Here is a 14,361-nt window from a genome sequence, read left to right on the forward strand (position 1 = left end):
TCTGCTGCTGAGAAGGTTGCCAAGCACATTGCCTCCAGTGCTCGTTGTATTGGCTATAATGCAACTTCCCATGTCCTCGGCCAGTATTTCTGCGGGAATGCTGTTGAGCATGCTTTCTTCCTTTCTACACTGTTGAACAATTCTAGATAAAAGCTACTAATTAACATTAGATGAGTGCACTGGGGCATTGTTGGAATGCATGACTTATTTTGCATTGGATACTGTTTTGAAAATTTTCATTGGAAGAAATGGATGGCCATTATTTTGCCCTTGCCAATCTAGACATTGTTCAAGATGGATGAATAGTACGGCTTGTAGACCACGGGCTGAATTTCGCCATTGGCGAGCAGGGGGCAGGGTCCGCTCGCCGATGCGTAAAATGACACGGGATGATGTCGGGCGGAACCCCCAACATCATCCCGCCCCATTTAAATTTTCAGAAAGGCAGGGGCACAGCCAAATCAGCTGCGGGCCCGCTGACCTGTCAATGGCCAATTGAGGCCATTGACAGGATCAATGAAACAATTAAAGGACCTTGAGGTTGGCGGGCAGGCCAGGAGCCCTGGCGGGGAATAGAAAAAACATGAAACCTCATCCAGCGGCAGGATAAGGTTTCATGTAGGGATTTAAACAGTTTAATAAAGTTTTAGTGTAATTTATGAACATGTCCCATCTCATGTGACTTTGTTAAGGATTCTTTTTTTCTATTTTTAATGTTTTTAAAAGTGTCAGTGATCTCCCTGAGGCTGCACTTAGCCTCAGGGAGATGTGCGCTCTTTCATGCGCATGCGCAAAAGAGCACGCTCCTGCTTTTGGGGAATCCTCCCCGCCCATCCGCCCGCACAGGAAGCGCATAGCGCATAGCGCTTCCCGCCAGATGTCACGCTGGGCAGGCCTTAATTGACCCGTCCACGTAAAATGGCGGCGAGGCCCGCTTCTCCAGCGGGGATCGGCTCCCCACCCGCCGGAGATTGGGTCGGGCCCGCCCACCCGGCAGGCAGAAAATTCTGCCCCACGTGTCTTTCTTGAAGTGGTATACTCAATGTTGCTACTTGGGTCATCCTTTCAAAGGGCATGGTTAGAAATGGAACAGAATGTTCTAAGGATACATAAATATAGAGAACGCTACAAGGAAATATAAGAATGTAAGAAATGGTCCCTTGGCACTGGGACTCTATGCCAAGAAAGGCAACCAGTCAAAATTTACATGCTCTTGAATTTATTTGATCTACCTTTAGAGAACAGGAGACGTTCAACAGAACCTTTGCTATGATGGGAAAAATTGTGGAAGGAACTATCTTAATGTGACAAATAGCCTTTACTCCATCTATTTATACGCTTATCCTGTGCAGATAGGGATAGTTTCCATTCTATATCTGGAACACAAGAGTTCCGTGCATTAACAAAACTTTCTTGGGCCTGATCCTTGCTGCTGAAACATTTATCTTACTCAACTTCACAGCCAACCCCTCGGCTTTGCCACCTCACACTCTGTTGTCTGCTCCTATCATCTCAAACACAGAAAAGGCCATCTCTGATCACTTCCTTGAATTCCTCTCCACTCACATCCCCTCTCACAGTTCCAAACCCACCTCCTTCTGTGCTGGCTCCTGGTAAAAGCCTCTCTGACAAGTCATTTACCATGGCCCTTTCAAATTCCCAGCTGACTAGCTTTAGACCCTCCGTTCGCCACGTCATTTCTGCAGCTACTGACCTATTCCGTTGCACGCTCACCTCCACCTTTGTCGTCCTTGTCCCAGGTATTTACACTTGTGTAGAAGCTACTTTGCTGATACAGGGACAATAAGATATTTTTGAAGTGTTAACTCCACGTCACCAGTAAATTAGCCTTGCTCAGCACCAAGAGCTTTACCTCCAGGCAGTGACTTTACACAATTATACTGCAGAGTATTTAGCATGAAAGCAACGCGGTGAGGCTGCTGGCCTTCGCATTTACCCCACTAACGTTGTAAATTGGATTCTGAGCACTGGCAACAACAGTGAAGCAAATATGAAGTTGCTCAAAGTCATGACGCTTATGTTCCTGGCTGTAGGCCTTCCTCGGTGTCAGAGGACAGTGAATACTAGCTCGTATCATGAAGGCTGCACTACTGGCCTTTATGGGTGGGTTGAGCCCATTAGGAGGCCCGAGTTATTGTACAGTCTTACAACATAAGCTTGCCTTCGGAGCAAAACACCCTAGGATCTTATGGCCCCACCGCAGCATTTCTCTCTCTGGCAGATGCGGCAGGCCATTTAAATCCCCATTCCGTTTGGCCAGGCCATAAAATCCTGGCCTAGGGTATAAATGCCCTTGCAGTGCCCCTGCCCAGATACCTCACCTCCAACACAGAGTCCAGAGAAGAACAAATGCAGCAACAACAACTTTATATTTATATAACACCTTTGATGTAATAACGGGAGCATTATAAAACAAAATATGACACCAAGCAATATAAGGAAATGCTAGGTCAGATTACCAATAGCTTGGTCAAAGAGGTAGGTTTTAAGGAGTGTCATAAAGGGGGAAAGTGAGGTAGGGAGAAAGAGAGGTATAGTGTGGGAATTCTAGAGCTTAGGACCCAGGCAACTAACTGCGAGGCCACCAATGGTGGAGCAATTAAAACTGGGGATGCTTGAGAGGACAGAATTTACACAGGTGCAGGTATCTCAGAGGGTTGTGGGACTGGAGGAGATTACAGAGATAGGGGGTACCGAGGCCATGGAGGGATTCATAAACAAGGATGAGAATTTTAAAGTCAAGACATTGTTTGACCTGGGGCCAATGCAAGTCAGCAAGCACGTGGGTGATTGGGGAACAGGACTTGGTACAAGTTAAGACACCAGCAGCAGAGTTTTGTATGACCTCAAATTTACGGAGGCTAGAATGTGGGAGACCAGCCTGCAGAGGTAGAGATGGCATGAATGAGGTTTCCATCAGCAGATGAACTGAGACAGGGGCTGTTTGGACTGAAATGCAATCATGTACACTTGGCTTGCCGTAGTCAGGTGACCTCTGCCATGAGGCACTGACTGGAAGCAACCATGTTACATTCATTCCTAATAAAGATAGATTACAAGAAGCACTGTACTCATTCAGCTCATAACATGGTGCCAGAAGTGGAGCTGAGACTGAGTTTGCAGAGCTGTATAGAAGCACAGCTACTAAAAGAGAAAGACAGACGTGTTCAGAGCCACTGAAAAGGAAAAGCAAACAAAAGAAGCTATGATTGGATCACTGGATGAGCCACAATGGCTGTGAACTTTGCTCTCCCGGCTCATGTCAAAATTAAAGGCAACTTTTTTTTATTCATTCAAGAGATGTGGGCTTCGCTGGCTGGGCCAGCATTTATTGCCCATCCCTAGTTTCCCTTGAGAAGGTGGTGGTGAGCTGCCTTCATGAACTGCTGCAGTCCATGTGGTGTAGGTACACCCACAGTGCTGTTAGGGAGGGAGTCCCAGGATTTTGACCCAGCGACGGTGAATATGCGGCTGAACTGGCAGTTTTTCCACTTGCAATGGCAAAACAATGAGATTGCGACCGATTTAATTAACAAGCCAGGGCAAATATTAATAGCAACACTTTTAACACTGTTAGGGAGAGACTGCTACAAATTATATTCCACCCTAAATCTCTCTGCAGAAGAGAAAGCAGACAGCAGAAATTTTAAAAGCCTCGAAACCGGCAAAAGTTTTGCTAGCTAGTTCAGGAATCCAACAAGTCTTTGCCCTGCTTTCACATCTGTCGATCGCTGCATCGCTGCTACAGCTCTCACCTTGTCAGGGTCTGGGTGAAGATATACTTGACTTTAGGCATCTTCAGTTGCAATTTTTTTTTGTTCAGCTTCAGGTTCATCGGGTGAGCTCTCTCCAGCAGTCGTATTAAATTCAGATCATGGTCAGCAATGGCTTCTCCCATTGTGCCTCCACATCCATAGACTAGTAGATCATCCATTACAGCTTCCACTCCAGGAAGGTCACTGACTATCTCATGCTGTCTGCGTTGATACTCTTCTGGAACCATGGAAGTGCCAAAAGGCATGTGAAACCACCTATATCTCCCAAATGGCATCCAGAATGTTGTTAGAAAGCTGCTGCTTTCATCCAGCTTCACTTGCCAGTAACCATCCTTCACACCTAGGGCACTAAAGATCTTTGCCTTGGCAATTTGCAGCAAAATTCCTTCGATGGTTGGCATGGGGTAGTGAGATCTCTTCAGCGTTTTATTTAGATCCTTTGGGTCTAAGCATACTCACAGCTTTCCAGGCTGTTTCACTGCTAACATGCTGCTAATCCCGTCTGTAGGAGTTGTCACTTTTGTGATTACTCCCCTCTTTTCCAGCTCTTCTATCTTGTCTTTTAAGCTTGACTTGAGGTCAGCTAGAACTCTTCTTGGCAGATACTGAATCAGTCTTACACTCTCATCTACTTCTAGATGATATTCACCTTGGAGACATCCCAACCCGGTAAACACATCTTTGTACCGTCAATGGTTTTGTGTGCTGTGACACGTTGTGAATCTCTGTTGACACATTTAGGGTTATCAGTCCAAGCTTTAGATTTGTTCACCTGAAATGAGTGGCCGTTTTGTCCCATCTATAATCTGGAACTCTGGATCCCCCTTCTTGCCATTACATTGGGTTGACAGACTCATTTGTCCTCTCAGTGTGGGTATCATGCCAACATATAGCCTCAATCTTACTTTCAAGGGTTTCATTTTTGGATCGCCATGTTGAGCTATTTCACAAAGGTCTGTGATGGTCATGATGTTGCATGAAACACCCGTGTTTATCTGACACTTCTTGTTTGTTTGATACGCTTCTTCTGAGGTCATCATTGTAACAGTTAAAAACCATTTGTCTCCTATACACTTGACGGAACCAACCTGTTGTATCGTGTATAGTTCTTCATCAAACTCCTCTGCTGATAACTCTGCAGTGGCCGTCTGTATCAGCTTGTTTTACTTTTTCCTGGCCAAGTACTTGTGAGTGAAATGATTTTGCTTCTTGCAGTTAAAACGCTGCTTTCCCCGTGCTGGGAAATTCTTCTTCTCCTGTGCATACCGCCCTCCGCACCCTGCCCTTTAATTGCAGAGTGCCTCATGGCAGAGTCACATAACTATGGCAAGCCAGTTAGTCAGTACAGCATTGCATTTCCAACAATTACCAGCTCCTACTGTCTGAGAAAATGGGAGCAGTAATTATCTCAAGCCTTTGAACTCAGTGTTGAGACCAGATGACTGTGAAGTGCCCAATCGAAAGATGGCTGCTGCTCCTCAAGTTTGTGTTGAATTTTGCTTTCAATTAGACAAGATTAAGAAAGCAGATAAAATGAGATTGAGTGGAGCAGCGATGATTTTAAAAGATAAGGTAACTTCTTTGCTGACTCTACTCAGTTTTATGTAGCTGATTAGCATTTCCCACAGCATTTATTCCATTTTATTAAAACAATTATAGAGTAGGAAATGCGTATTTTTCTTCCATACATTTTTCATGCAGCAAGTCCCCCAAAGGCAGTGCAAAGTTGATGTTGGTTGAAGAAAACGTTTGGCAGGGCAGAGCCTGTAAAGTAGCTGTCCTGGTCTAAACTTTGTACACAAGCAGATAAGCATTCATTTAACTACAGGGCCAGGATTTTACAGCCCCATCGCGGCATGCGGTGAGCCATTTAAATCTCCATTCAGTTCGGCGAGACCGCAATACCCCGCCAGGCGGCAGAGGCCATAAAATCCTGGCCCAGGAGTTTTTCAAGCTAACAGGAGAATGGGTCTCATAGCAAAGGAAATGGAAACCATTTAAATAATTGGGTTTTCCCAAAATGAGCGCCACTCGTTTCAGAGCTTAAGATGGTGCATCAATTTAATTACTTCCCTGCTTTACGGAGAATATAGATGAAGATATGGATGAATGTGACCAAGGGCTGCCAAAATGTAGGGCAAAGCTCGGATGCTAATCTGTAACTACTGCCCTATGTGAAACAGCGCTTGAGTAAATGATCCCTTGACCCGAACATTAGCTCTGAACTGGGTGTATTTCTTTAAAAAAATGGCGTCCTTGCTGGCTCTCTTCAAGAGCAAGTCAGCTGGTCTCACCTCCCTATCTTTTCCCTGTAGCCCTGCAAATCTTTTCTCTTCAGATAATTGTCCAATTTTATTTCAAAAGCCCCAAATGGACCTGCCTGCATTATACCCTCAGGCATTGCATTCCAGTCCCTAACCCCTTGCTGAGTGAAAATGTTTTTCCTCCTACCGCCCCTTATTCTTTTGCCAATCACTTTAAATTGGTTCTCGACCCTGTGCAATGGGAACAGTTGCTCCCTATCTACTCTGTCCAGACCTTATGAACCCATGAAACTTAAATGAACAGCATTTCCTCTCTATGATAAAAGCAAAATACTGCAGATGCTGGAGATCTGAAATAAAAACACAGAGTGTTGGATGAGCTCAGCAGGTCTGGCAGTATCAGTGAAGAGAGAAACAGAGATAATGTTTTGAGCCTAATAGACATCTTACAAGAGTAATATTGAACTCAAAATGTTACATCTGTTTATCTCTCCACAGATGCTGCCAGACCTGCTGAGTTTCTCCAGGACTTTCTGCTTTTATAATAGCATTCCCTCTCTGCTGAGAGAAACTGACTTCTGCTTACCTCCTGAGTTGAAGGCAGTAGCTTGTGCCCTGCTTCGCTTGTTATTATCCTCAGTGCTTAACTGGCTTTGGCTGCACTAATGTTTTGATCATCTTTTCTCCTTTCTCTTCTAGGTACAGTCGCTATGGATCTTCAGAATACAGAGTGCCACCCATCCAGTGGGGCCACCTTGAGCTTGCCTACAGAAAATGGAGCGGGAGGTAGAAGGCCCAGCATCGGACCTGTCCTTGAGATTGCCGATACTGCTGCCATTTTACCATGTGACCTCTTAAGCGACCAATCAGAGGACGAGGCGAATCCATCTGATGATGACAGCCTACCTGCCCCTGAGTGAGTAACTACCTCAATGATGATTTTCAACAAGAACTTCTTATTCTTTTGTGTGATGTGGGTGTTGCTGGCAAGGCCAGCATTTGTTGTCCATCCCTAATTGCCCATGAACTCTAGGCCATTTCAAAGGGCAGTTAAGAGTTAACCACATTGCTAACAGTGTTAACTGATGATAAGTTAGTCAGCCTGAAGGCATTTCCATTTACACTTTGATATAAACTATTTTGACTTCTGAGGTACTGGAGGAGCGAGGTGGATGGCAGGCAATTTTATAAAACTATTGATTCCTACTGGTGTGTTGAATCCCCTCATCTGCCTTAGGCATTTAGATAACATGGATAAAACTGCTCTCGGGCACCTGAGGTCAGAGCGTTTTCACTATTCTTCTCGAATAACAATTCATTTCCCCAAGCATGCCTCTTCTATAAGCATCTCCTGAAGCCACAGCCAACATAAGATGGATGAAGATGACCCTTTGGCTCCTTTGCTTTCATCCTTCCAGAATATCAATCTTATCGTGCTCTCATTGCAGCATCGAACTGTATTTTAAATGAGGGATTCAGCTAAAAGGGGAAAAGTGCTTGTGTCAGTGTGAACATGTATAAAGTGCACGTGTATTTGATCACTAAGCAGCTTTAGTGTTTGAAGGTTCTGCTTAGCTGCTGTGTGAATGGCTGATTTAACCACATTGGTTGTAGTGAGTCACTCATCCCTTTTTCACATCTCTTCCATTCTATGGCATTGTCTATATTTCGGTTCCAAAATAATTTAATCTTGTGAACACGATTGCTGGGGCTCACATGCGATGGGCATAAAATCACAAAACAATATCAGGGGTCAGCCTGAGCTGAAAAAAAGCAAGTTTGCATAAAAGCACCTATTGTCAAGCAGCACTGGTCCCTGAACAATGGCATTATGACCAAGGGATAGCTCTCCAAGGATCTTCCATGATGGCATTCACTTGAGCTTCAAATTATCCTACATTGTTGCAGATGTAATCATCCTGTCACTGGTGCTAGAGGAATGCAATATGAGGATCATGTTAAAAAGTGCATGACTAATGTGCTGACTTGAGTTTTTTTTTATTAAACTAAAATACTGTAAAAATGATTACCTTATCGAATACCTTCAAGGTGAGAAAAACATTTCTCACTTTGGCTAAAATGCACAGAACTGAGCAAAGAGTTTCGGACCTAAGTTGCAGCCAAGTAAAACAGTACATTACCCTAACCCGCTGCGACAAGTGTTGGGAAATTGAGGGCACACTGTTCACAGCAGTAATGAATGGAAACCTGTGAGCAGCACACCCATGGTTTCCTAATATGTAAAACCTGTCCGTGGTGTGAATTCTGAAAATTGCTGCCGGTAATCAGCTAGTGAGAAGCTGTTCACTTCAATTCCTCACAATGGAACCACACCGATTTAAAAGAAAATTCTGCCTGATGGACCTTCTGCGATATTGCTAATCAACTTACAAATTGAGAAATTTAGTCGTGATTTATACTTTCTTTTTCCATCAAACTCCGATGCGTACGCGTTGATATGTGATGCAGTTTGGCAGGCATGTCGGTACAATTTCCCAGATGCTGAATATTGCAAAGGTTAGCAATGAGATTTCTTTAGCACTGTAGCATCCCCAAACCTAAATGCGGCTGGTTTCATTTCAATAAAAATCCATTCTTGTATGATAAGAATGCCTGGTGCATAAGGTAAAGCATTTGCCCAGGTCCCGGTTGAAATGAGAGTTCGATCTACAGATTTTTGCAGCAGTGCCTTACTTTTCTCCCTTTGTTGTGAATAACAGTTGATTTCCCCCAGCGCCTCTTTACAAATTCCTGCTGACCCCATGGTCAATGTAAGATGGATGAATTTGTGCTTTTGGCCCATTTGATTTCATCCTTCTGGAATATTAATCTGACTGTATTCTCATTGCAACACCTAGCTGTGTTTTAAGCGAGGGCTTAAGCTAGGAGGTGAATAATATTGATGCCAGTGTGAAAGGGCTTAAACTATGCATGTATTTAATAAGCAGGTTTAAAGTTTAAAGATGCTGCTTATTTTCTGCGTGAATGACCACAGTAACCACACTGGTTTGGAATAAGTTACTCATCCTTACACCAGGTCTTGGAATTGTGTTTCCTTTTCACCAACCTGCACCCTTCCATTCCAACTCAACTGATTCCTGAGATGAAAGGTTCGGCACATTAGGAGCGATTCAGAAGAATGGATCTAATTCTCTGGAGTTTAGAAGAATGAGAAGTGATCTCATTGAAATATAACAACATTCTTAGAAGGCTTGGCAGGGTAGTTTCTGGAAGACTTGTGTCCCCTGGCTAGAACTAAGGATCAGAGTCTGAGGCTGAGGGATTAGGACTCAGAGTGGAAATACCTCTTCACTCAGATAGAGATGCAAGAGCTTTGAAATTTGCTGATGGTACCAAATTAGGAAGCCCAGTAAACTGTGAGGTACTGCAGAGAATTGCAGACAGTGGAATGATCATGAGTTGGGTAACTTCTCTCAGGTTTTAAATCCACCTATGCATTTTAAGTCAAATACCTGCCAGCTTACATATTTGTTTTGACAAAGATGCAAAAGACAACACGGTCAAAAACAATAAGAAGAAAAAGCAGGCGACATTTTAAAATCTGATATGGGCAAAGCGACAATACAAAGAAAAGAACATGAACCAGAAACTAAGGTGCTAATTAACAATTTTATTTAAGCCTCTAGCGAGAGTTAAGTTAAACAGCTGATAGGTAGCATGTTCATTGCAGAGGAAACTAAAGTTGTAAATGTTGGAGAAAGCAACAGTAAAACACGACCATGTAGTTGAAGGAACAGAGATCTTGGGGAGCACAGATATTTAAATTGGGAATGTAGGTATAAACTTCTAAAGAAGACAATGGGATTCTTGAATTCAATCATGGAGAATTCAACTATAAACTCTAGGAATTAATGTTGAATTTTTATGAGGTGCTGGTTAGGTCATAGGTAGAAATATCAAATGAAGTTCTGGCAACCCCATTAAAAGAAGGCTATTCAAGGCAGTTAGGGAAATGTACAACAGAAGGTTCACTAGAATTATACCCAGAACGAGGGATTTGAGCAAGGCTTGAGAAATGTTTTTATTTGTTCATGGTATGTGGGCATTGCTGGCTAGGCCAGCATTTATTGCCCATCCCCAATTGCCTTTGAGAAGATGATGGTGAGTTGCCTTCTTGAACCCCTGCAATCCCTGTGGTGTAGGTACACCCACAGTGCTGTTAGGAAGGGAGTTCCAGGATTTTGACCCAGTGACAGTGAAGGAACAGCGATATATTTCCAAGTCTGGATGGTGAATGGCTTGGAGGGGAACTTCCAGGTGGTGGTGTTCCCATCTGTCTGCTGCCCTTGACCTTCTAGATGGTAGCAGTCGTGGGTTTGGAAGGTGCTGCCTAAGGAGCCTTGATGAATTCCTGCGGTGCATCCTGTAGATGGTACACACTGCTGCTGCTGTGCGTCAGTGGTGGAGGGAGTGAATTTTTGTGGGTGGGGTGCCAATCAAGCGGGCTGCTTTGTCCTGGATGATGTCAAACTTCTTGAGTATTGTTGGAGCTGCATTCATCCAGGCAAGCGGAGAGTATTCCATCACACTCCTGACTTGTGCCTTGTAGATTGTGAACAGGCTTTGGGGAGTCAGGAGGTGAGTTACTCACTGCCAGATTCCAACCTCTGGCCTGCATGACAGTATTTATATGGCTAGTCCAGTTCAGTTTCTGATCAATGGTAACCCCCAGGATGTTGATAGTGGGGGATTCAGCGGTGGTAATGCCATTGAATGTCACGGGGCAATGGTTAGATTCTCTCTTGACGAAGATGATTATTGCCTGGCACTTGTGTGGCGCGAATGTTACTTGCCACTTGACAGCTCAAGCCTGGATATTGTCCAGGTCTTGCTGCATTTGGACATAGATTGCTACAGTATCTGGGGAGTCGCGAATGATGCAAAACATTGGGCAATCATCAGGAAGGTCATGGATGAAGCAGCTGAAGGTGGTTGGGCCTAGGACACTACCCTGAGGAAGTCCTGCAGTGATGTCCTGGAGCTGAGGTCATTGACCTCCTACAACCACAACCATCTTCTTTTGTGCTAGGTATGACTCCAACCAACGGAGGGCTTTCCCCCCTGATTCCCGTTGACTCCAGTTTTGCTAGGGGACTTTTTTTTCTAGAACAGAGAGGCTTAAAGGGGAATCTAAAGAGGCCTTCAAAATGATGAAATGATGATTGATTTACTGGCTTGTAAATCAATAACTAGAGGGCACAGGCTCAATATTATAGCAAGGGGAATGAAAAAGGATGTTGGAGGATTTTCTTTTCACAAGAGAGGGTTATCAACACAATTGACCATTCCAATTGGCATTATTTTAAAGCTGGCATTAATCCAACTGAAAATCTGGGCCAGAGAATTAAAAAGGAATTGAATAAGAATTGGAAGAGGGTGAACATAAAAGGATATGGGGAAAGGGGGTGGAAATTAGATAGCTCCAGTTGAAAAGCTAGTACACATATGATGGGTGGATTGGCCTCTTGGGCTTTAATATCTGTGATTTCTGTACATAGCACGATGAGGAATCTCCCTCCAATTTTTTTTCCCTTTTTCTGTTTGTGTTTCAATCTATTTCTGTGGGTGTTCTCAGTGAACAAAAATTAATTTAATTTGCACACAAGTATCACAATTCAATGCCGAGGTGTGTGGAGTTTCTCACGACCCGTGGGAGACGTTATTGGATGTAATTGACGGTATGTGCAACATGAATCATGTATTTCCTTGCAATTTACAGCTTAATTGTGTTCATGATCATCATAAAGCAATCTGTAGGTCAGAATTACTTCAATATGCTTCTGCCCCAACACTTGGAGTTTAATTAATCCATGATGTGTTGTCAGACAGAGAGCTTTGATGCTGGTTTGAAGAAAGGAAATTTATTGACTTTTTTTTGGGGTTTGCCAAGACTGAATTGCAATCGGCGTCATTTATAGACCTCTATTATAAGGAATTACAAGCAGACGTGATTGCAGTTGAAGATTAATAGACTGTACAGTCTTGAGAAACTGAGACCGTGAGAGTAAAGCTGAGACAAATGCAGCCTTGTGATTTTTTTTTTCTGTTTCCATCTGCTTTGCAAATAATATTACGTTCTTTCCCTAGGAAAAAATGAAATGGCAAGCTCATGTCAGCGCTCACTTCGCCCACTGAGAATAATAATAGTACATGTAGGCATGGCGAGAGCTCACAGTGGCCTTGACAATCCCATTGTCAATTTCACTGCTAGGCAACAGAGGAAGCCACAGTCAAACCGTACAGTGTCCTGCTCAGGCCACCCTTCTCTAGTTCAGAAGAAGGTAAAACATTTTGGTACTGGAAATAGGCCAGAGAGAGACTAAATGTCTGGGTATGGGAAAAACTGGGCTTTTCAGTAGGGTTTCCAAACCTCTCGGAATGGCCAGGAGTCTCCAGCATTAATCTCCCAAAGAAAGCCTTCCAGGAGATTTTAAACTGCATCATCAGTGGCAAAGGGTGCAGGTACGCAGACCGGACTTGCCACCCTGTGTTTATACGTTTTGATGGGATGTGGGCATCGCTGGCTAGGCCAGCATTCATTGCCCATCCCTAATTGCCCTTGTTCAAAGGGCGTTTAAGATCAATCGCATTGTTATGGATCTGGGGCACATGTAGGCCAGACCGCATAAGGACAGCAGATTTCCTTCCCTAAAGGACATTAGTGAACCAGATGGGTTTTTACAACAATCGGCAATGGTTTCATGGTCATCACCAGACATTTAATTCCCAGATTTTCACTGAATTCAAATTTCACCATCTGCCGTGTTGGGATTCAAACCCGGGTCCCCAGAGCATTGCCCTGGGTCTACTGGATTACTAGTCCAGCGACAGTACCACTTTGCCACCACCTCCCCATGCACCACCTTTAATGCAGGCAGCTGACACTGCATGTGCGCATGTGTTGGGCCTGTGGCTGCGCCCTCAGCGCATGCGAAACGTTCAGACACTCCAGCTTGTCGCTGATTAGACGCAGCCACTTCGCTTCTGAAGGTGCAACGTTGTAGCGCCGCGGCTCTGATTGGTTACAGCAGCTCTCCGGTCCGGGACTTCTCGATGATCCAAGAGCAGCGGGAGCTGGGAATTTACAGGTCGGATCCTCCTTCACCCAGGACAGCCCAAAGCCAGGAGAACGGGGCGTATCATCACAATCATGTGCGCTCCTCATTTTAACATCTTGAGGCAGGGAGATATTTTGGACAGAGATGGTCCCCTGGGAATGACAAAGGTGGCTTTCATTAATCAAGGGTAGGTGATTGTGGCTATTTCTATAGATGGGCTTCCTCTATTTCTGTTGCATTACAAAGTGACTGACCGCCCACCATGTGATCTGAGAAGCTGTGGTCAACCCCCTGTTATTTTAATTTTGTCCAGCCAACGTTGGCAACCCTACTTGTCAGCCTCCGAGAGAGGCACCCAAGAGGTGATCTTAGAAGGGTATATAAGACAGTCAATAGCATGGTAAAGGTAATTCTCAAATATTACTTTAAATGTAACTGTAATCATTTTCAACTAGTAAAAGACAGATTTAGGAAAAAGACCAGGAAGTTCTTCTCCAGCTAAAGAATGATTTTGGAATGGGTTTAAGGATAGTTAATAAAACTCTGGAGTCAATTGAGGAATAAGTGACTGCTGCAATGGAAAGATTTTAGGGGTTTTCTAAATGCCTGAAGTAAGATGGGCCAAATGGCCTTTCGTACCCTGTAATTTTGAACCTGCCACTGGGAGAAGGGACAGTGTAAAGGCTGGATTTTCCTGCGGGCTTCGGAATCCTGGCACTGGGCCCAAGAGTTGGTCCAGAACCCATGCTTGCTGGATGCCAGACCAGGGGAACTATTCTCCCAGAGGCGACCTTAATTGATTGCCAGTGAGCTCGCCACCTAATGAAGGACAGTGGGCATTGCTCCTGATAGTGTTGGCCCAATCAGAGGCGAGAGAGAGAGGTGGGTGCTGCTGATCGAAGCAAGGTTCAAGGGTGCCCCTAAACGTGGAGGCTCCCTCGGGGTGAGGAGTGGAGGGGGGAGGGTAAATTTAAAATTAAATCTCAGGGAGTCCGAACTGGTTGGCCCCTTGGATTGAAGGGGAAACCCCCTCCAGTGGTGGCATTTGGGTCACAATGCTGCCCCCCCTCTTGGGGGAATGGAGCCTCCAGCTCTATGGACTCCTGGACTGGCACAAGGAAGCCACCTCCATTGAGATGGTGGCCTCTGCCTGAGACTGTGGGCGGGGTCAGCACCGCCTCCTGGGAAATGCTGGCAAATGCTCTGGACGGCCTCTAATTG

The 14,361-nt window shown here is 44.6% G+C and overlaps 1 protein-coding gene across 1 annotated transcript in view; it reads left to right on the plus strand.

The window, feature by feature from the left end:
• kcnt1b (potassium sodium-activated channel subfamily T member 1b) overlaps positions 1-14,361 on the plus strand; it is a 226,744-nt gene that overhangs the window by 160,638 nt on the left and 51,745 nt on the right. The window contains exon 18 of the mRNA XM_078551275.1: positions 6,761-6,977. Coding sequence (XP_078407401.1) covers positions 6,761-6,977 — 217 coding nt within the window. The remainder of the gene's footprint in view (positions 1-6,760; positions 6,978-14,361) is intronic.

This window comes from Cetorhinus maximus, chromosome 10, assembly GCF_964194155.1.
Source record: "Cetorhinus maximus chromosome 10, sCetMax3.hap1.1, whole genome shotgun sequence".
Taxonomy (NCBI): domain Eukaryota; kingdom Metazoa; phylum Chordata; class Chondrichthyes; order Lamniformes; family Cetorhinidae; genus Cetorhinus; species Cetorhinus maximus.